This window comes from Eutrema salsugineum, unplaced genomic scaffold, assembly GCF_000478725.1.
Source record: "Eutrema salsugineum unplaced genomic scaffold, Eutsalg1_0 scaffold_2, whole genome shotgun sequence".
Taxonomy (NCBI): Eukaryota; Viridiplantae; Streptophyta; class Magnoliopsida; order Brassicales; family Brassicaceae; genus Eutrema; species Eutrema salsugineum.
Genome location: NW_006256829.1, coordinates 7,333,183 through 7,355,589, shown reverse-complemented (window position 1 = coordinate 7,355,589; position 22,407 = coordinate 7,333,183). Strand labels below are relative to the sequence as shown.

General features: G+C 37.3%; 4 protein-coding genes across 4 annotated transcripts; 1 reads left to right on the top strand and 3 right to left on the bottom strand.

Annotated features, from left to right (window-relative positions):
- Positions 1-340: 340 nt before the first annotated feature.
- LOC18017419 (protein argonaute 9) lies at positions 341-6,532 on the bottom strand. Its single transcript, XM_006400622.2, has 23 exons — positions 6,408-6,532; positions 5,136-5,335; positions 4,816-5,021; positions 4,499-4,717; positions 4,282-4,418; positions 4,092-4,189; positions 3,910-4,007; positions 3,660-3,822; positions 3,455-3,571; positions 3,254-3,361; positions 3,104-3,166; positions 2,916-3,029; positions 2,647-2,815; positions 2,441-2,556; positions 2,209-2,346; positions 1,964-2,106; positions 1,764-1,829; positions 1,618-1,681; positions 1,406-1,517; positions 1,247-1,320; positions 987-1,081; positions 863-894; positions 341-722 (listed from the first exon to the last, which is right to left on the bottom strand). Exons 2-23 carry the CDS (start codon positions 5,331-5,333, stop codon positions 541-543), a joined length of 2,712 nt encoding a protein of 903 aa, XP_006400685.1. The 5' UTR covers positions 5,334-5,335; positions 6,408-6,532; the 3' UTR covers positions 341-540.
- A 6,980-nt stretch (positions 6,533-13,512) lies between these two features.
- Positions 13,513-15,884, top strand: LOC18016814 (non-structural maintenance of chromosomes element 1 homolog). Its single transcript, XM_024155795.1, has 6 exons — positions 13,513-13,729; positions 14,113-14,309; positions 14,551-14,631; positions 15,029-15,256; positions 15,379-15,453; positions 15,544-15,884. The coding sequence occupies exons 1-6, from the start codon at positions 13,615-13,617 to the stop codon at positions 15,793-15,795; spliced, it is 948 nt and encodes a 315-aa protein (XP_024011563.1). The 5' UTR covers positions 13,513-13,614; the 3' UTR covers positions 15,796-15,884.
- A 101-nt stretch (positions 15,885-15,985) lies between these two features.
- Positions 15,986-16,936, bottom strand: LOC18016813 (NDR1/HIN1-like protein 13). The gene has a single exon (XM_006400620.1). The coding sequence runs from the start codon at positions 16,934-16,936 to the stop codon at positions 15,986-15,988; it is 951 nt and encodes a 316-aa protein (XP_006400683.1).
- Positions 16,937-17,573: 637 nt separating this feature from the next.
- Positions 17,574-20,086, bottom strand: LOC18016812 (ETHYLENE INSENSITIVE 3-like 2 protein). Its single transcript, XM_006400619.2, has 2 exons — positions 19,959-20,086; positions 17,574-19,407 (listed from the first exon to the last, which is right to left on the bottom strand). Exon 2 carries the CDS (start codon positions 19,378-19,380, stop codon positions 17,731-17,733), a length of 1,650 nt encoding a protein of 549 aa, XP_006400682.1. The 5' UTR covers positions 19,381-19,407; positions 19,959-20,086; the 3' UTR covers positions 17,574-17,730.
- Positions 20,087-22,407: the final 2,321 nt, after the last annotated feature.

Genomic DNA, 22,407 nt, shown 5'->3' with positions numbered 1-22,407 from the left:
TGTTTCTTCTTTTATCTTTTTTGTTGAAAACTCCAAAACTTACTTCCTTCTACGGTGGCCTAATACGCTTAATCCAAATGAAAGATAGCTCCAAAGCAAATATGATTCGTTAATTTTATTGGTTAGAGATGGTCTCACTTTGAGTAAGTTATTATGCATCATCACGTATGGTGGTTAATTTTATTGGTTAGAGATGGTGAGTAAGTTATTATGCATCATCTCGAAACACCTAGTAAATAGTTTCGATACTCCGGAATATTTTTCTTCCCTCGGTACGAAAAGTAGTACTAAGGTTAGAGTAAAATAGCTGAAACAAAACCAATGTCTTCAAAATACCGATTTGATTAAAGTTAAGATAAAATATCCACCAACAACGCCCGGCAAAACAACTAAGAACATAAAGAGTATCAAGATAATGGGTCGACGAAAATAACAAAAGGAGGCATCGACCCAGAGAAGAGTGTAAAAGGGGCATTTAAAGTTTTGTTGGTTCGATCATATATGCAATGACATTTAAAAGCCGTGGACCGGACTGTTCCTTCAGCAGAAGAACATTGAGCTAGCAACCTCCGGGTTCAACGTTGGCATGGGGGGCACAGGGACTGCTCCAGGTGTCGTGATCCCGCCATGGCTCGATGAAGTCTCTGACAATGACATGTCCTCAAACTTCATCACAGTTCCCATCTGTGCAGCCGCCAAATGAGCATAACAAATAGGTGCAACTGCAAAAACAAAAAAAAATATAAAACTTGAGATATTGCACACAGTGGAAGAGGCAAAATCAGTTGTAATCCATTCTAATTATTTAAACACAGAAAAACATAAAAACAATGATAGTCACAACAAGGATCTGAAAACTTACCGACTGAGATGGCAGTGGTGCTCCTCTGGTAGCTACACGTATCAAAGCAGACAAGTTTAGCAGACAACGCACACACCACAAACAAATGTTTCAGATAATGTGCTAAAAGTGATCTAGTGCTTACACATAGGATAGAGAATGCACAAGTTCTTGGAGGTCATCTGTCGAAAATTTAATCTGATCGAAGAGCACATGGTAATGTGTTGGCCTTGTAGTTCCCTAATACATCCAAATCAATAGAAAATTGTTACGTTTTAGTTCGATTTATAAACAAGTTTCATCTGGGATTCGAGCAGAAGACTTTCACTACAAAGGGAAAACCGATGAATTATGTTACAGTTGACTTATTATATAAGCACAGCTTTTGAAGGAGCTATTACTTACAATCATTCCAGCATGGGCACAGAGATAGAAGTCATTGTTGCGTGGGTGACAGATCTTGTTGTCAATTATAGTTCCTGCAAGTCAATTGAGAACAGCTTTCAAGTCAGTTTAACCACAAATGACAAACAGAAAATCATGCTCAGGTCAAGTTGTTTTTACCTGGAGGAACATTGTCAGGGCATCCAGCCTGGAAGAACTTGATGTGGTGGTTTTTCTGGGCAATGATCACTGTGAACTTGGGGTCCCAATTGGAGTCAAGAAACTTGCATGCCTAATAACGTAACAAAAAAAAAAGCAGGTCCATAAATGTCCAACATATACTAAATAAAATGTCTTTGGGTCACCGAAAGCTCCAGAACCATAATACCTACCTGCATCATCTGATCCAATTCGATATTAAGAACTTGATTGAACTGAGACTCACTCACACCATCCCTACATGTACATTAATAACAATGAGTTAACAAACTGTATTACACAACTTTTACATGATACCTTAATAGATTTAAGTATATACCTGAAAATGATAATGTGATCCGGCTTCCTCTTCCCGGAACTTGAGTAAAAGTCGATCAAGAGCTCCCTGTAAAGAGCATGAAATTTCTAATTAAAAGATACCGTTTTCGTAAAAGTTTGAAAGCATACTCTTACATTCACAGGGCCAGCTTATACAGAAGCCCAATGGGCTTATAGGCAAACTCTCTTGTACAAAGTTACCTGAAAATTCCCTCATCTTTGTCAGAGCCTTTGCCGTCAGGGACGAGTTTGAAGAGATTATCAATCATTTCCACTTTCCGCGATTGTGTGCGCACACATGCCTTATATTTTGAGATGAGTGGCCATTGTCTGGAGCTCACAACCTTTTGGTTTCCAAACACAAACATAAGAAACAATTAAAAAACGCACATGCCCACAATAGATGACAACATAAGAAACAATTAGAAAAACAAAATTAGCGTTACCGCAGCAACTGATAGTATGTCAGACATGCCAGGAGAACCATGGGATACATCCATCCCAACAATGATGGTAGGAACTTGCGTTACTAAAGGCATTGCTGGTGAGCGCTCCATAGCTAACAGCGAATTCAATCCACCAAGCTACGTATACGAAATAGAAATCAGTTCAGTTGTAAGGTCTTTTTAATCAATCTTGAAATTATCATAAATTGAACTTGCATCTTTTAGAGCTCACCTTGGCATTTATCTTCAGAAGAACATTGGTGATATACTGATCGTTAATTCTCGGGGTAGGAGCAATGCACTGTGTCACAATTCCAAGCTCAGCAAGATTCTTTTTTTTCCAAGGACCTGAAAAATTCAGAGACGATATATGAAAAGCTACACATTTACATTCAAGAGGAGAAAAAAAACACTATTCAAAAGTGGCAAGTACTGTACCATAAACAAGAGAGTTTTTCCTTTCTGCGAGAATGCAAAGAAGGAATTTTGGCTTCCCTGGGAGTTGAGATTGTATCTGCTCGAACATTTTATCTACTCTGATATTGGGTGGTGCACCCCTAAAGCGAGACTCTTCTTGAAGTACGACTGGGAATGGAGGTTCTACGTTCTGGGATAAAAGGAAAAACAAAATCAGAGGTGAAGAGTTACAAGGAGTTGTGCATATGATTGAGTTTCTATAGTAAACGATGATTCTGAAGAAGGCTTACAATTCCTTTCATCTTCCCACATCTGATCAAGTCAGGAATAAGCCTGTTTGTATCACAGCGAGCAGAGAAGTTTACAACGGCCCATCTAGTAACCGTGACTGGCTCAACAAGTTTCTGCAAAAGATACTCACTTAGTAGAAGAGGTTGAAATATTAATCAACAGAGCAGAAGATAGAAAATCTACGAACCTTATTATTGAAGTTCCAACGCCCATTGCGAGGGAGAAAGTCCTCTCCGTTTCCCACTTTCAGCTGTTCGGAAACAACAACAGATAATTAACACTAAACCTTCTAGAAGTAAGAAGAAAAATATATAGCAAGAGTGTCAAGTCAACTCACCTTTGGTGCTGGTAAAACGCGACCCTCCACTTGAGTGAAGTTTGAGCCAATGCTGACACCACTTTCTCGCAACACCAGGTCAGCATTATAATTGCTTTTCTTCAGACCCTGCAAGAAAAGGACTCCATCTTCAAAGTCAAAATAAATCAAAATAGACAGAAACAACTTCAAAGTATCAAGGATAATGGAAGGAAGACCTACATTGGTTAGCGAAGTCATCCTCTCAGTTGGCTTCTGCCTAGACTTTTCTACTAGGGAAGCCCTCTGAAGATTAGAGAGTGATTTTGTGTAACGCTGTAGAGTCACAAGTTCACAGTGCTGAAAATGTAAAAACGGAACAAGACTTGTCATAAGTCGTTGCACTAAAATGTGGATTAAAAAGAAACAAACAATGCACCTAAATTACCTCCATGGGGATATAAGTAGGCCGCTTTGGCTTGCCAACATTGATGCAAGGAACGTCACCTGAATATCGCAGCGGAATATTACGGCATACGGTGAAATACTCATACACTGTCGTCTCAATCTCTTCAACTTCCCCCTTTTCGTTTTTGACATTGCGAATAAACCTAAACCAATCAAAGGGAGCAATATCTTAGTCTGAACTCAAAGCAAGTGTAAAAATGTGATCAAAGAACATCAGAATTACAACATACCTTTGATCTTTGCAGCGTTCTTCACTTAGTCCGCTTATCTTGTATTCTCTATTTGAGGGGGCAACCTTAACTCTAAGATTCTTGAGAACACGTCTAGCCTGATGCAGAGAATATAAGATAAGTAATTCTCAAAGATGCTATAACATCCGTGAAGTTGTACAACAGAAAAGAAGATGATGTACCTTGTTCCAGTCAATAGAGTGTGGGTCTTTCACATTTAGATTTGAAAGAAGGAAATCAACAACAGGGCCAGGTTGTACTACCATCGTAGTTGATGTGTCTAAAGACAAGCCAAAGCGAACAATCAAAGTGTTAATTCCCAAAATGTTACAAAGAAGAGTCTAATACACATTAAATACAAAAGCGAATTACCAATATTCAAGGATAAGCCTCCCTGAGTAGTTCTGAAGCTTGAATGAAACCCTCTGACACCAACGACACCTCCACCGATAGCTACAAAGTTCGCTGTGTCGTTGTGGAAAAAGGACTGGCGAACAAGGAGGCAACCTCTGCAAACAGAAATGAGAACATGCTTCAAAACCAAGCTGATAATGAGTGTTTTTAAAAGACATTCCAGAAATTAACTTACTGCCTAGCTGCGCTCTGGCGCAAGATAATATCCAGCACTCTTATAGCATCTTGAAGATTTTCTGTTTCCTTTCCTTGAAGAGCGCTTGCAATAGCGTGCATGGGGATCTTTGCAGCATAGCTTATCTCAACCATGAATTTCTTGGATTGGTTGGGCCGCCTTGATCTTTTCCTGTCTCCGTCATTTGTTTCATTCGGGCTAGCATTTCCAGTGTTATTTCTGCAAATAAAGAGTACATTAAAATATCATAAAATTTGAACAAAAGGAAACAGTAGAGATATCTTCAAAACAAATCAAAAGAAGTTGAATTTTCGCACCTGCCAGAAGGAGTGTCTTCAAGAACAACAGAGAAATCCAGTTTGTTGCTGGGAAGAGCACCAACAGTGAACAGAGTCTTCTCGCCATCATAGGCAAAGTATTTGGATCCCAAATCAGTTTGATATGTCTCCTGGACTTTATCAAGAATCCTCCTGCCAATACCTTTAGCCTCCACTGGACGGCCATCTTCATATGTTATAGCAACCTGTATCCAAAGACCAGAGAAACAACAAAAAAATATTCATACCAAGGAACCAATGAAAAGAAGGGTATTGAACATTTATGCTAAAGGATAAGCAAAATAATCATTGATACATACACTGTAATGAAAGAAGTGGCCGTTTGCGTTGTTGAAATTGACTCTGAAGTGATTTGTAAGAAGAGGAATCTTCTGTCCCTTGGAGCCGTTGCCAGGTCGGGCCATCGGGGGACGAGTGCTCTTTTTTACAAGCTCCATTTCAGGTACAACATTTGATGGAACGACAGGTGGGGGAGGTGGTGGTAACCCAGAATCCATATCTGCATTGCAAAAATCAGAAAACGGCATAAATACTATAAACCAGGAAATCAAACACATGCTCCGTGAAAGAAAACAGAAAAGGGCATAAATACGTTCATTCAAGGAAAAATACTAGTCAAGCAATAGTTGGAACAGAGCACCAGAGAGATAAATACTTCACATCCAAAACCATTAACGTCATACTTCAAGCGGATAAGGAAAAAGCGAAACCACATTAAACCCATGTAAAACGAACCAAGCATAAATTTCCAGCAAAATAAAACTCAGAACACCTCATAAAAGCAGATACAACAGAGAAGAACAAAGAGATCAACGTGCACATGAAATTATATGACCAGGAATAAGCGAGTGTGGGTGAAGCGAGAGAGAGACTTTCGAAAGCGGATAAAAAAAATGCACCAAAAGACAGAAATCACAAAGCAGCAAAAAAAAACCCAGAAAATTTTTCGCGGAAACTGCAAATCAATATTTTAATATAAGAAACACACACACGCCAACATTTATTTCCCAGATTTCTGTAACAGATAGATCGGAGAAAAAGCAAAAAAATAAAAAGACAGTGGAACAAACAAACCGGAGTTGCTCGGAAAAAGAAAGACGATGATGAAATCTGGGCATAAAACGATGGAAACGTGTATCAGCGAAGTTGAAAACCAGAAAAATCCTGAGAGATATAGTAAAATAAACAGTACAGTGTACAATAATAGAAACTCATGCACAAAAAAAAAAGCTACACACAGCTTAGGGCGAGTTTTTACAGCATGAGAAGAAGACGAAGAAGATAGACAGGAGCTTCACAAATCACACGAGAGAAACCATCCAAAAACGGAAAGAAAAAAAAAATCGAAGAACAATAACAGAACTCATGAACAAAAAAAAAAGCAACACACAGCTTAGAGCGAGTTTTTACAGCACGAGAAGAAGACGAAGAAGACAGACAAGAGCTTCACACGAGAGAAATATCCAAAAACGGAAAGAAAAAAAATCGAAGAACATAAAAAGCAACCATGCATTGCAGATCATCAAAGTAGAAGACAGAGTAATAGAGAGAAACGAGATCGTTGAGCTTACCTACTTCAGCTGAGACGCAAGAGAGAAATCCAAAATCGACGATGAGAAGAAAAAACCCTAAAGCTACGGAGAGAGAGCTTTAAGGAGGTGAAGGGTTTGTTTGTTTGGTGGTTCACTAGAATCTCGCGCTTCACACACTAGCCCCGTCTCTTTAAAGCCGCAGACGCAAGAGTAATCTTGTAGGACCCACCCTTTTTCTTCGTCTCTCTCTATTTATAATTTTAATATTTAGTTTTTCGCCCCCATATTCTTCTCGATTCATTGTCCTACTCCTATCAATATCCGTCTCTTTTAAGTATAATTTTTTTTCTGTTATTAAGAAAGGAAAAAAAGTTAATTTAACTGGTTAGAACAATTCGGTGAATATATGTTTGCTCCGTTAGACAAATTAAGAGAAAAAATATAAGTTTCGATGGATGAGAGCGTTATTGTTTCTGATTATAGATCCGATTATTGGATATAATCTTGCTTCAAGTGTTCACCATGCATGCAATAATCAATACGTCGTATATATAAGAGGAGGCTTGTAAATCTTTTTCTCTACTTCGTTTCGTATACCTTTCGATTCTTCTTTAAGTTAATGATGCCTTATGGTACTAAATTTATGGTATTAACTTTATGGGATATTCTTCTCATCTTCCAGAATGCATCGGTTGAGACTTCGAGAGTCTTAATTACTTTTCATTTATGAACAACTTTAAGCCATGATGCATTGATGCCTGCATGACGAAATCTAACATGTTACTATGTTAACAAGAACATATTTTAAGAAACTATAAATGAAATAAACGAGCTTTATTTGTTACCACTTTATTTTGAAAATTTAAATTAGTCATTCCTAAAGTGACAAGTTTACAACTTGTTTTGTACGTAATTTCTGTGTCTCAAAAAAACAAAAAAAGTAATTTCTCTGTGTGTCCTGCAAATACTAAAGAATATTAAAAGGAACAAAATAATAAATGCGTTGTATTGTACGTCGCTTCGTGCTGGATAAAAAAGAGGGCGTGTTTTAGCAGCAGAAGTTTTGTCATTTTGTTGATGTGACCTGTTCTTTGCCTTTCCTATGATCTTCTCTCTCTCCTTTAAATGAAAAGCAAGCGATCATTTTCATGTATAAACTTCTGCTATTAACTTTTTTGGGAAAATTCCATATAAAATCTTCAACTTAATTTCAATCATTTTTTTAAATTTTCAACTTTTTGTGTGTCCAAAAAAAATTTTAAGTATTTTTTTTACCCATTTTAAATCTTCAATTGTTATTCGTATAGTTAGTTTACACCGTATACGAAACGATACTAAACGAAAATGGAAATATCGTTCGAATCCCGTTAACAAACTAATTACAGTACTCGTCGTGGTTAAAAAATGGTTAACATAAAACTCGATATAAACTAAATCTCGACAAAATTGAAGCAAAATCTCCAAATCAAATTGAAGTAAAATGATCACACGGATAATAATTGAGGATTTAAAATAAGTAGAAAAAATACTTGAAGTTTTTTTCTGAGCACACGAAAAATTGAAGATTTAAAAAACTCATTGAAATTAAGTTGATGATTTTATATGAAATTTTCTCTAACTTTTTTTACTATATGTTCTTATCCTGTCACAACATTTTTAACCTTCAAACTCACTATACGAAACAAATTTTTTTGAAGTTGTGTTGTATGAATATGATTGGTTATATGACGAAAATTCTATTCATAAACAAACACAAATTTTAAAAATATGTTTGAAGAACAAATTTTGAAATTGTGAAATTTTTTTTTGGTAGTGAATCGGGAGAAAAACTCTCCCCGTACTATTATTGAAACTTCAGCAATTACATACTAACATAACGCGATAGAGGCGGATCCGAGACGTCCTCTCTCAAAATCGTTGCAACAACAGACGGAACATTATTCAAGAATGAAAAATCTAAAGGCAAAGAAAAAGCATAGTTCGCTAATCTATCAGCCAGACGATTAGCCTTCCTATACACGTGAGTCACTCGGATAGTCCGGTCCTTTGATAAAAAGCCATGGCACAGACGTACCAGGAAAGACAGAGGATGCGCATCCCCAATCTCTGTCTTTAAAAACTCCACTACCATCTCCGAGTCCACTTCCAGCTCCAAACACGTTACTCTTCTCTCCCAGGCAATATATAAACCATAATACACTTCCCATAACTCTGCAAGTGGCGCTGAACAACGTCCAATGTTTAAAGCAAATCCACCACACCACTCCCCATCTCCATTTCTCAAAACCCCTCCAGCCGTTGCCATTCCTGGGTTCCCATGCGACAAAGGAGAGACGACAAAAAAGGAGGTATAACTTGGCTTTTTGACAATTTTTCTTATGCCATTTTTGCAATTCCACAAAACTATGGTTAGATTGGCAATTTCCTTTAAATTGTGAGATCAAGTTGCAATTACCACGACACGAGCAACCGCTTTAACCACAGCAACAACAAGCATAAAAACACTGAAAAAGCCCATTAAAAAAAGAATAAATTACATAAAAAGGCACTTTTGTATACTCTAGTTACATTAAAAGGCACTTCTAGCTATTGAGGCACTTTCATTCTGTGCAAAGACATTCATACCCTTTATTAATTGGAACACTCATCTCTCCCGATCGATCTCTTTAATTTTAGAGTGATTTACAGGTAAAGGCACTTTCCCGAATTTAAGTTTCAAAAAAGGCACTTGTAACTATTGAGTGACTTTTGTATGATAGAATAACAATTATACCCTCTAGTAAATTTTCGTTAACTCGTTTACCACACAACTGAGAGTAAAAAAAAACAGACGACGAAGAACCCTAAGCGACCGCCGGAGAGAGATAGTCGACTGTTTTTGGGCTTCTGAGCGAGATAGTTTGATTCGTCCAGGCGATGTCAGGTAAAAATTCCCCTGTATGACTTGGATAATTTGGTCGTGTGTGAACAAATGATTGATTTTTACAGATATTTGTAATTACTTTTGAAGTGAATCTTATGTTCCAATTTCGGTGTGGATCAGACGGAGATATTTTGGATGAGGCCGATTCGCGATTGCCCTCTCGTTTATTTGCTACAGATCGGTTCCCAATCAACCGGATAAATGTGTATTCGAAGCCCGACACGCTTACCTTCCTTAGTGAGAAGTTAAGAGGCACTAAAAAGTTAGACATCATCATCAACTCCTGTTTTGGGAAGTTATTCACTTTCCCCGCTGCTCGATGTCAAATATCGTGTAAACTGATCCACGTGTTGATGTCCAGACAGTTGGTCACCAAGAAGAAGTATGAGATGTGGACAGTTTTTGGTGGACACCCCTTAAGATTTGGGTTAAAGGAGTTTGGGCACGTCAGTGGATTGCCTTGTGGAGAGTTTCCAGATGACTACGATCCTGACGATCAACCAACAAATGTCGAAAGGCTTTATCTTATTCACGTGTAAAGGCATCCACCTACGCTCGTCCACGTTACGTTATACATTATGTCGAGTAAGGTAGGCGACGTGTGTTGTGCATTTCAGGGATTATCCGTATTTAAACGGTATCCACCAATTGGCGTCCATTTTATCTTATCCATTATGTCGAATATTGAAAACGACGGGTGCTGTACATCTCACAAATTATATTTGCTTAAAATAATGTAAATCTCACAAACTCTGATATCCACCACGGGGTCGTCCACGTTACTTTGTCCATTATGTCGAGTATGGTAGGCGACGTGTCTTGTGCACTCCAAGAATGACATATTTGGTCGTCCAGATATGGACAACTTTGTCTGGTCCGCGTGTAAAGGATATCCACCGGTGGTCGTTCACTTTCACGTATCCATTACCTTGAATATTGAAAAACGACGAGTGCTGTACATCTCACAAATTACATTTGCATATAGAAATGTAAATCTCACAAACTTTGATATCCACTAGGGGGTATCCACTTGTCAAGCACTCGTTCTTTAGATAGAGAACGGTCGTCCACGTGATGGTCGTCTGCTTTATCTTATTCACGTGTAAAGGCATCCACCTACTCTCGTCCACGTTACGTTATACATTATGTCGAGTAAGGTAGGCGACGTGTGCTGTGCATTTCAGGGATTATCCGTATTTAAACGGTATCCACCAATTGGCGTCCATTTTATCTTATCCATTATGTCGAATATTGAAAACGACGGGTGCTGTACATCACACAAATTATATTTGGAAAATAATATGTATTCTAAAGGATATTAGACGTGATTTTAGTGTACAGGGTTATGTGGATGAAGAGAACGAGTTATGGATATAGATACGGTAGGGATGTCGTTCACCAAAGCTGGACTTCTCGAAATCAGGCAAGAACGTGTTATGGATATAGATACGGCAGGGATGTTGTTCACCAAATCTGGATTTCGCGAAATCAGGCCAGAACCTTGTTCCCGACCAAGAAGTTTGGGAAGTTTGCAAAAAAAGTTGGAGGTGTTCGGGATTAAGCGGGATCTGCCTTTCCGAGCCAGCAGTTTGCGAAGTTTCCGTTTAACCGGAATAAAAGAGCTCTCTTTAAGAGATATAAGAGAGCATCAGATAAAAATTGGAGAAGAATTTGATGAGGCAGATCCGAACGGTCAGAGAAGAATATGGCCAGGGGTCCGGCTACGTCGGAAAAATGTTTAACGGTGTTTAAAGATTCTTCCGACGAAACTAGAGAAGAGGAGACACTCGGTAAATAATTATCGAGCTCGTTTTACTGATGGGCAAAAATGTCCACAAAAATCTTGAAAACTCATAAAAGTCACCAAATAGCAAAAAGTGCCTTTGGCCGTAATATGAATTATAAAAAATGCCTTTGGGTGTAAATATCTCTTAATTTTACAGCCCAGAAAGAATTCATTCCTCGATTTCGACGGCGTCCAACCCTTGACGACGTCTCGTCGTTGGTATCAAAACCAAATCCATTTATCTCACCAACGGTGACTACATCCACCGCAGCTGATTAACAACACGCCTAGAACAAACGAGGAGAATATATCTCAGCAGAGATATTGACTCTGGCGAGTGAGTGTGGCCGACCTTAGTACAAATGCTGCTCAATACCTCCATCTCGAAGCCATAACATGGAGAACAAGCTTATATATACGATATAATAAATGGTAAGTTTGTGTAGTTTCAAAAATGTAATTTTTTGAAAAAAAGTCTTGATTTTCATATTGTTGGATCTAATATGATTTGTTATTGTTACAGTTTCAGGGCTCTATAATCTCTCTATTACAAGTTAGATTTTGATTCTGAGACTGGTTTTGTTTAGCCAGACAAATTATTAGGATTATTCCAACTTGTTAGACAATTAGAACATGGACAAAGTAATGTGAACAAGATAGATTGGATATCATATTGTGGATACAATCATTTGTCAACTATATGTGCACTAATCAGCATGGACAAAGCTTAGACAAAGTATCAGACTTTGTTAATCAGATGAGATCATGAATTTGAGTGTTGTTACTTTCAGACTGATGGTGGCTCTATGCATATAACCTGGTATCTTTAGGGAAATCAGAAGCAATGGGCAAAGGGAGCTAAGGGACAAGGAATAAGTTTTGGCGCTCAATGCAAGGAGCATTCTTGGTCCTTGCTGTGTTGATTTTAGGTGTCTTTTCTTTGTAAAACAGCTCAATATTGACTCTTCGCATTTTGTATTTTTCTGCTTTTTTTGTATAGTGGAAAATTAAACAATTTTGTTCTTGTCTAACATTAGAAGACCCTTGACATGTAACAGTCTTTTAATTTCTCAGTTTTATTTTGAAGCCCATGTCTTGGCTTCGTATATATGCACAAACGCACTGGTCTTTAACTCAATTTTCTTAAATCTTTGTCCTTGTCCATAATAGTTTGTCCATGCTAACTAGTTCACAATATTTTTTTGAACTTAACTTGTCCACCATACATTGTCCACTATACCTTGTACACAGTCACTAGACCACAAATGATTTATCTTCATTACCAAAAATTGATTCCATCAACCATGATATGTACCTATGATATCTTGTCCACGTTTTGTTGTCCACATTATCATTGTTTCATAGGTTTTACCCAAATATACAACGAATTGATTGCATCCACCACGATAACTTGTCCACATTTTTTTGTCCACGTTTTGTCCCAAAACATCTACATCTTTAAGATAATCATTTGTCTAGCATTGACATATTGAGCAAACTTTTCATAGAGATGACAAAAACTCCCTTGTATAGTATCTATATCTCATTTGTTTGATTGTATTTGTTGATTGTATTTGTCTTTCAATGATTCTACAATACTTATTTTACTCTACTTATTCCATGTGTTGTCCATGCTAACTCGTCCACCAGACTTATCAACTATACATTGTCCACCATACTTTAGTCTGCAAATACTTTATCTCCTATAATATCAAGTTATTAATTTGATCGTATCCACAATATGATATCTTTACCTAGCTATCTCATGTTACTTTGTCCACACTAAACGAATCTCCTTCAAACCATCTAGCTATTGCAAGTGATATCGTAAAGGGGTTACAGTCGAGTAGAGCTGATCATATCTGAAGTAGATATTAGTCATATATCCGTACCCAAAGGCTGCAACGGAAGAAAAATCTGCTCCGCCGCATCATTAAAGATCTCAGTCGTTGCTTCGGAGAGGAGAAAGGACTCCATGGAAGTGAGTCGCTTTGCTTCACCGTGAACAAAAGAGAGAGGAAAGTGTGAACCTCTCTAATTATAAAGACTTAGAATCAGAATATTACTCTTGATTCAAAAACAAATTCACAAAGGGAGACATGTCCACAAGTACTCGCTCATATCGGAAATCCAAATCAATTTCTCGAAACTATAGGTGACAGATCTTTTTGTGGAAAATAAAAGTGGGTTTACGTTAAAAAAAGAGAAGAATAAGAGAGATGAAACCACGAAGAAGAAGAAGCGTGAGTTTAATAGAGGATAGGTCTGGAATTTCATATTTCCAAAAAGTAAAGAAAGTACCCCAATAGTAGAATGTATCTTTTTTTTTATTATAAATTGAGAAAGTGCCTTTTTATGTAATTTACTCTTAAAAAAATTAGCTGTGAAATTAATTTATTACGTCATCAAAATCGATTCCCTTCCCGCCATCTCGCTCCCTCCTCCTCTCACCGTCGTTTCGTTCTCCTAAAAACCCTAGGTCACCGAGTTCCCTAAGCCCAAACTTTTTCTTGGGTGAAATTTCGAGAGATTTGAGGATGGGATCGCTAAGCTGGAAGCACCACACGCTAATCCAGGCTTTGATTTCACGAGGTCCTCTCAAGGAGAAAGAGTTTCACTCAATCTTCACCGGCGTCACCGGCAGAAACCCAGGTCGGTCTCTCTTCTCACTTTTATCCGCTCTGTGATGAATGTTCAAGTAACTTTTCTGGGTTTGCGCCGGGTGGATGATTTTCGTTGAATCAAAATCTGTAGTTTACGGAAACTTTTACACAATTTCATCAGCCGCTATTAAGATTCGGGAGATGTAATTTAATTCCTGTATAACTGTTTCCTCGACGTAATCGTGTGTTTACTTTCCCTCTGTGAGATTTACATCATCGATATGCTGCTTATTGTAGACTTATTTTTGAGGAGTTTGAAAATTATTCGGAATTCAATAACTAGCTTTTCTTAATGTTGAATGTCAAAGGAACTGTTTTCTTCATTGAGCATTATAGTGATAACAATATTCTTCCTCCTTTTTTGTGTTGCAGGAGCTGCTAAAAAGATATTTGACAAGTACCTTCTTGAGATAAACAAAGAGCTCTCATATGTTCACTTTGAGTTGAGGGCTTGTAGAGATCAGTATGATGGCCAAGTTTGTTTTGGAGTGGTTAACAATGTGTCCGATGATCAATCCAAACTCGGGACTAAATATTCTGTTCCCCAGATTGCATTCTTTAAAGGCATTGTAAGTTGCATTTGGTCATTTTAGTGTCCGGCTTATGTTCTGTTCCTAGTTCATCAAAGTTCTTTGTTTTCTTTGTAAATATTCTAGATTTACTAGTGCTACAAGTTTATCACATCAAAGATTTGGGTCTCCTATTTCGTTCTCTTATCTTACTAGATATTCACTAGATTGATTATGGGTTGCGTAGAGTGGATTTATGTGTAACTTCTCCCTTGACATTGATGACTTTTACTTCTGGCAGATAGAAGCAATTGCACAGGATGAAGCTGCTCAAGGTTGCATATCGAGCTTTGATGCCCTTAATATCCGCTTGGAGAATCAGGTAATCATAGTCCCTGACATCTGTATATATCCCTCTTGATCTAAGTTCAATCAACTGATCATGCTGACTTGCTGACTTCAAAACTGCTACAAAGTATTCTGTTCTGTATGAGATATAATCTGAAACGAGAATTGTCGCTTATGTTGATCAAATAATCATGCACTCTGAGTTATATTCTCCTTGTATGATAAAAAATGTTTCATCCCGTTTCTGACTGTTGGGTCATTATGATATTCGAATCTCAAATTTCGCAGCATTTCTATCTGTCTGTTTGGTGAAGACAATTAATTGGGATCTATCCAATATTAGCAAATTTTTACTATTGCTATTCATTTGGTTGGATTGTATAATTTTTGTCTCTTTGTTACGGTTGACAGATCTTGTGTTAATATCTCAGTTACCAAGTGAAGCCAGCAGCAGTCAACAGCAAGTCCCTCCTGCATTCAAGAACTTTTCAATGTCTCAAAAGGAGAAAACTCTGGATGAACTTGTAAGGGACAAATGGCTGTGCCGCACAAGAGAGGGCAACATCGGACTTGGTATAAGATCTCTTCTTGACCTGCGCAGTTGGTTCAGAAACAATGATGTTCCTTCTTGCGAGGTCTGCAATGAAGCTGGAGTGAAGGTCTGCAATTCTGAAAATAAACTGATAGGATTCACATAAGACGAATTTTACATAGTGATGACATTATATTATCTGCTAATTTCATATCGGATGCTTTGTTTTCTGTTGACACTCATTTCCAGGCGGATTTGTGTCCAAACAAAGGTTGCATGGTCCGGATACACAAGTACTGCCTCAAAAACTTGTTATCTCAAAGGGTATACACACAGCTACTTTTTCCTTAACCTCAATGGATTTGAGTTTGACTTAAACAGTACGTTATTTTTCTGATCACATGAAAATTACAGGATGATAAAGTATGCTCTGGTTGCGGGAAGCCATGGCCTTTGGGTAGAATTACAAAAGAAGAAGCTGTTGAGGCAGCAGTGAATGATGAGGAGGAGGAAAACGAGACTCAAGCCACAGCTCCAAGATCCAAGAGAAGGAAACTTAGGAGCCACAGAGACTCAGCTGAAAACAGATCTTCTCAAGCTTCTTTAGCCTCAAGCAGTGGTACCACTGGGAGAAGAGTAACTCGTAGCGTTGCACACTTGAGTTAAGTCAAAAAACTATTTAAGAACTTTTTAGTATTAGGGCTTAGATGTATATTTTGATACCCCTTTTTTTGTGTCCAAACAGCACTCGAAATTTGGCCTGATCTGATGTTTTCTCTTGTTTGACAATGATGGAGTTAAAACTCTTTATTTTTAAGCCTACATTCAAACGAACCAAAATCTGAAAAAAAAAAAATCACAACAGGCTTAATTCTTCCGTCACGCAGTTTTCCGTTATCACAGTTGATGATACCGTTAGTTTATCCAGTGTTAATTTGCAGTCCACCGTGACGGTCATGGTCCACGTGGTAACGGCGCCAACCTTAAACTTAACCGGCGCTTTAATCCTCAGATCAAACGGCACTTTTCCTTTCTTCTCCAATCCCATCAGCTCTTTGCGCGACGAGCTCGCTAACTGAATTCTCAATCCCCATAGCTTCGTCACCGTCACCGTCACATTTTCCGCCGGCTGTTCAAACGCCGTAAACTCGCCATCGCCGAGCTTGATTCCGTCGTAGTAAAGCTCAATCGCACCTCCTTTCCCGTAGATTAAACCGAGTCTCGCGTTAACGTTCTTAGCTCGTACCTTGACTTTGATCACCGGAGAGATCGGAGACGACGGTGACGTGAGGTTGATTCCGGCAATGGAGACTCCGCTCACGGAGAACAGTGGCTTATGCGGCCGGTAAATGAGGAAGAGGATCCCGACGACGAGGGCTGCGAGGATTAAAAGGACGAGTAATGTAGCGAGGAAACTCCAGAAACATCGGCGGAAAGTGGATCGATTGTGTTTCCGGCGAGAGAGGTACTCGTAACGGCGAGCATTCTCCGGCGGAGGGACGCGGAAGACCTCTTCTTTGCGGAGCTGGACAAGGTAAGTCCCTGGAGGTGGTGGCTGCTTCGGTCTCTGAGATTCGACGGAGAATCGGCTCGAAGCTGTATCGATTGTGTCGAAAGATACAAACTTTGGTCTCTGTACGTCTTTGTCGCTTACGAATCCACCGGAGCTTCTCGGCGAGCGCTGGATGCTATTATCGTTGGTGTCTATCGATGGATGCTTTGTTCTGCTGACGTCGTCTTTATCGGTTACGAATCCACCGGCGTTTCGCGGCCATTTTTGGATGTTATCGTTGGTCTCGACAGCCATTTCTTGTTGTTTATCGGTGACGGTTAAAAGAGAGAGCTTTTAAAATCGGAATGCGAAGCAGAGAATGAATAAAGTAAAAATTGTCTACCCATTCTGTATACTATTGTTTTCGTTTTATTTGAATGCACTAGTTTGATAAAGAAAGAGCACAAATTAAGATCGGATTGCATTTATGGCTTCTGTCGAAAGAGATATTCATGAGTACTTATGATTGATGATATCTTTGTAAAAGTTTCCATTGGTGAGCACTATTGTAACAAATTTGAGATTCTTGGAACAAAAAAGGATGGAAAGATTAATAGTATGAAATATATTGATCAGTCAAAACTTTCCAACAATAAAATTAATTATATTTGAAATTTTGTTGAATACTAATCTTATGTAGAAAAAATCTCTTATTTTTTTCCAAATAACCACTAGTTAATAACTTGACTAATTGGGTTGAAAGACTGAAAGAGTCAGAACTTTTGAAAACCTGCTTAAGAGAGTGGAATTCTTAGGACCTGGGCCTGCCTTCTTCTCTCAAAGCCCAAACTAAACCCGAAATACACATCTCTAACCTCACAATAAAGGAGGGATAATGCATTCTTAAAAAGGAGGCTCTCAATTCAAATGATGAAGTACTTTTGAATGGATTATTATGAAACCTAATCTTCTCCATTGCTACAACAAAGCTTATCGGAATGGAGAGATCAAAACTGTTTTCAATGTGAGCAATAAAGAAGAGAAAAAGCAAGAAACAAAGCTAATAGGCTAGAAAACAAACACAAGCAAACTCATGAAGCTTAATTTCTTCACTCAATCCAAGGCAAGGGCAAGTGTTCCTCTCGATTCTGCAGATTGTTATCTATTCTCACTGTTTCCCCATTGCCATTGAACTCAGTAGGCAAGACTAAACCAGAATTAAGATTCATCACCGAAGTAGAAGGACACAAATTATCAACCAAAGCAAACCGGTGATCAGAGACATAGTCATTAATGTTACCTCCTCTTTGTTCTGCTTTTGGTCTGTAGAGATTGTTCAGTGGATTAAACTGTTGTTGAACCTGCTCCTGCATTTCCTCTTGATTCTCCTGTTTGTTTCCATGAAAACTCCGGTTATAACCCGGATAAGGAGCAACTAAACCGGTAGGCATACCAAACGGTTTAGGGGGCTGGTAAAATGTAGTGGCTTTATAAGGACAATTCATCTGGTGGTTCTCTCTCGTAATCCTGTCATGAAATCCCATCTGTGGTTGGCTATAAGGACAGAGACTGTTCTCACAAGTGAAGATTCTTGGATGCAAAGACACACCCAAATCTCCTCCAAACTTCCTCTTGTAAACACCATTGAAGTTGTTTTCATACTCAGGGAATTGCGGAATGAGACGATGATGAGATCCAACCATTCCTTCAACATCATAATCTGCAGATTCAGGGAACAGAACATGATCAGTGTCGCCACTTGTTCCAGGAACAAGATTGTTAGAACCATTGTTGTTGTCTTCTCCAGAGATGATGGTTAAGGGACGGTGATGGTTTTGATCAATGATAGCCTTCTCTCGGTTAAGAGCAGCGAGCCATAAAGAGCCTTCTCTTGAAGTCATTTTCTCCTGCAAACTTCTAGACCGTCTCACGAGCTTCGGTATGTTGTTAATATCTGAAGCCATATGTCTGATCACACCAATCAAAACCCCAACTTTCCACAACTTCTTGAGATCATGAGGCTTCTTGTAAGGAGGAGCAAGTCCACGACAATCCTCTGGTAAAGACAAATCATCCCACCAATCTTCTTTCCCCGTTGGCCACCAAGGAGGCGTCAAGCCTTTCTCCAGCGGATATCTCCTCTGAGGAGGCTTGCAATTAGGCATCAACGCGGACAAAAGTGCTCCAAGAGTCGTATCTTGTAGCTCAAGCAACTTATGAGCGGTGCAATTCCCAGTCTCAGACCCTAACTCGCTTCCATCAGGAGAATTTATGTCCCTTTGGTGCTTCAATATAGCAGCTGGCCCGTTCCTGTCAAACCTCACTTTGTCTTTCCACCATTCACGGAGGTTATCAGAAGAACCCGTCACCGTTTTCCCGTTCTCAAACACGATCCCGTAAACAAAGCCTTGAGCTTTGCAACGCTCCATTGCCTTGGACATGTGCTTCAAGATCTTATCTTGTGCTTGGTACATCATTCTCTTACTCGAATGCTCTTGCAACTCTGGAGAATCATCATCAGGCTGCTTCACCTCCAATCTTTTTCCTAAACCAATCTTCGACTTCTCCTTGAGCCGCTTTAAACGCTGCTTGTCTTTCCAGATCTTCTTCTCGAGCTCCTCTATTTCTGTTTCTTCATCAGTTAGCTCGTCGTACAAAGGGGTAAGCGAAGCAGAAGACACATCTCCTCCCTTTGAAAATCGAGGCACCGGGCTAGAAGCTAAGCCCCGGAAAATCCCTGTATTGTTGTTGTTATACATTTTCAAAGGAGAGAAAATGATCTCACCCTGCAAAACAATAAGGCATCACCATTGTTTCATTTCAAGAAGATAAAGGCCATATAAATCTAGACTCGAAAAACAAAAAAGACTTTTAGAGAAAATACAAAGTTTTAGAGATCCAATTTCAATTAGTTAATGATTTACGCCGTAATATAAAAACTACAACTATTAAGAGATTAAAAACCTACGATAGGAACATGAATAGAAAATTAGAGAAAGTAAAAGAGATGCACAGAGTGTATCAATTATTTCGTAATGATTAATACCGTTAAAGCATCGATTTTTTTAAGTGCTTAAATGTGATGCATGTTCTCCGGACATAAAACAACCCAAGTGAGTGGTTTTACTATGGAAATAATTGATATTTTTTCAAAAAAAAGGTATTAATAGATCTTTGCAAAGGGGAAAATGGAACACATCTGACAAAATATCTGAGAGACCAAACCCAACAAAAAAATGATAGATTGTTAATTACAAGCAGACAAACCACAAACAATACGTAAAAGCCAAAAGAAAAATACCAAAAGAAACAGAATCGAAGGAAGAACATGGTTTACCCAGAATTCTCTGAAGCCTTCTTTTGTTGCTTCGGCCTCCAAATTCAAACCAAATAAGCCACTGGACCCTAGGGAGAGAGAGAGAGAGAGAGAGAGAGAGAGAGAGAGAGAGAGAGAGAGAGGGGGAGAGAGACACAGGGGAATATATGTATGTGTATCTATGTATATTTATGACTTATGACCATTAAATAAGAGGCTGTGAAAGGGTGGTGTATAGGCCGGTGAAAATCATGCTAACGGGCACCAAACGTGGTCGAAGGATATAGTAATTATCATATTTATCTTCTATGAGTTTCATTCCATTTATAGTGCATATTTGATATAACTAAAATTAGTTTTTTTCAAAAAAAAATATAATATTAACAAGTCATTTTTCAAAATGATAATTTTTACCAAAATGCATGATAATATTGGGGAATAAAGTAGCAAATCACACATAGATATCACTTGAAAGATGTGAAAAAATTATGGTTAATGCGCTATAGGATTAACGATATCTATATGATAGTTTCTATAAATAAATTACCGCTTATTTTTGAAAATCAAATAACTGAAGCTTTCGCGCCATAAATTTAAAAATGTCTAAATGATATTTTCATTAAAAAGCGTATATTCTATAAAATCAAAGAGTAATGTAAATATTGGTTCAAAATTGTTAAAATTATTAGTTTTTGTGCTATAAAGTTATAATATATAAAAAATTATTATATTTATATATATGATGTATATAATAGTTTTTTGTAGATAAATATAGAGCAAATTCTCAAAATTTTAGATTTTAGTTGGCAAAAGTACTGAACTATAGAGAAATTTAAGTCAATTTACTAGAAACTTATCCTCCGCAAAGCCCTAGACAAACAAAAAAATATAAACAAGTCATATCAGTAATGAAATATACTAAAAAAATCGTAAAATAAATAAATGTTTTTTCTTTATGTTTTGTGTTAATCTTTATAAAAAATTATTTATATTTTGTGAATAAAACGACTTTAAACAATACTAAACCATAAATCATATATTCGATTAACGTATTAGACCGTAGACCTTTCACAATTCATTATTATGTAAGTTATTATTCAGTTAAACCACTGAATTTTAGATAAACTTACCAAATTTAATTTATTTAGAGAAAATATCATTAAAATGGCATCCCGGGTAAGAGATTACAAAACTGAAGTTGTGTATATTATTATATTATTACAAATACAAAAAAGTTTCTCAGTATACTCTTACGACTACTGGATTTGCCAGCTGACAAATTTTTTTAAAAAAAAAAGTTGACAAAAAAAAAATGGAATTACCAATGATATAAAAACTATAATTTTTTGTTTTCTAAAATTGTTTGAACTTCTATATCTTTCATTACGTGGTGAATTGATGTGCTTAAAAAAATACGTATGAACTATTATGCCCAGCATAACATTTCAATAGGAATACATATTTGTAACAGTATTGCAAATTCCAAATGTAAATAATAAACTGTTTATAATTTAGGACATTATTTTGTCAACATTATTTATATCATATAATATCATACACTTTCTCTTTTCTTTTCTTTCTTTGCTGGTAAAACTAAAAAGCATAAAAAGGCTAACAACAGCTAAGAAGATATAAAAAAAAAGTTTGGCACCAGTCACTAAATTCATAAATTTGTTAATAAACATATATTTCACTTTTTAGAGGTTTTAAAAAGTACCAATTTTCAATAATTCCTTAAATAGCTCAAATCTATACAAAAAATTCAAATTTCCAATTTGTTTTCTTTTTAAACATGTAAACATAAAAAGAATTTTTATAAAAAAGGTAACAAATCTTTGTTTTGTTGAATTTTTAAATTTATTGGATTAACAAAAATGAATTATGGAAACAAAAAAAAATTACAAAAAAAACACGAACAATAATATCGGTCATTTGAAAAATATAAGAATTAAAAGAGTGAAGAGGATTGGTTCCCTTTAAGTAAAACCAACGTTGAAGAAGCCCTTTGCATGTGTTGGGATATCGAGGAGAGTAGAGATGATTTCAAATTATCTTATAGATATAACAGACAATGTAAGATGATGATGTCAACAATTGTAGCGCGTGTCATTACGTTCTAGCTTGTATGTTATAGATAGTTGTTTGAAAGAGAAGCCGCAACTATAGACAATGTATCAGTTCAATTTGGATTTATCGATTTGCAAGCAATGTACTGATGAGGTCCCATCAACCGTATATGCATAAGGACAAGCAAAAAACAAGTGATATTATGTCTCATCTTTCTCTCCGCAAATTTGGATAATCTGCTAAGCACGAATCCTTGCATATGTAGAGAGATTATCTTTAATTTTTTGTTCTTTTTTGTAATCTTTTTTTGTAAACTGATCAACGCTTTTGGGGTTAGCTAAGTTACTAAATTGCTGGACTTCGTGTGCTACTTGCATCACATTGAGATTCTACTCAAGAAATG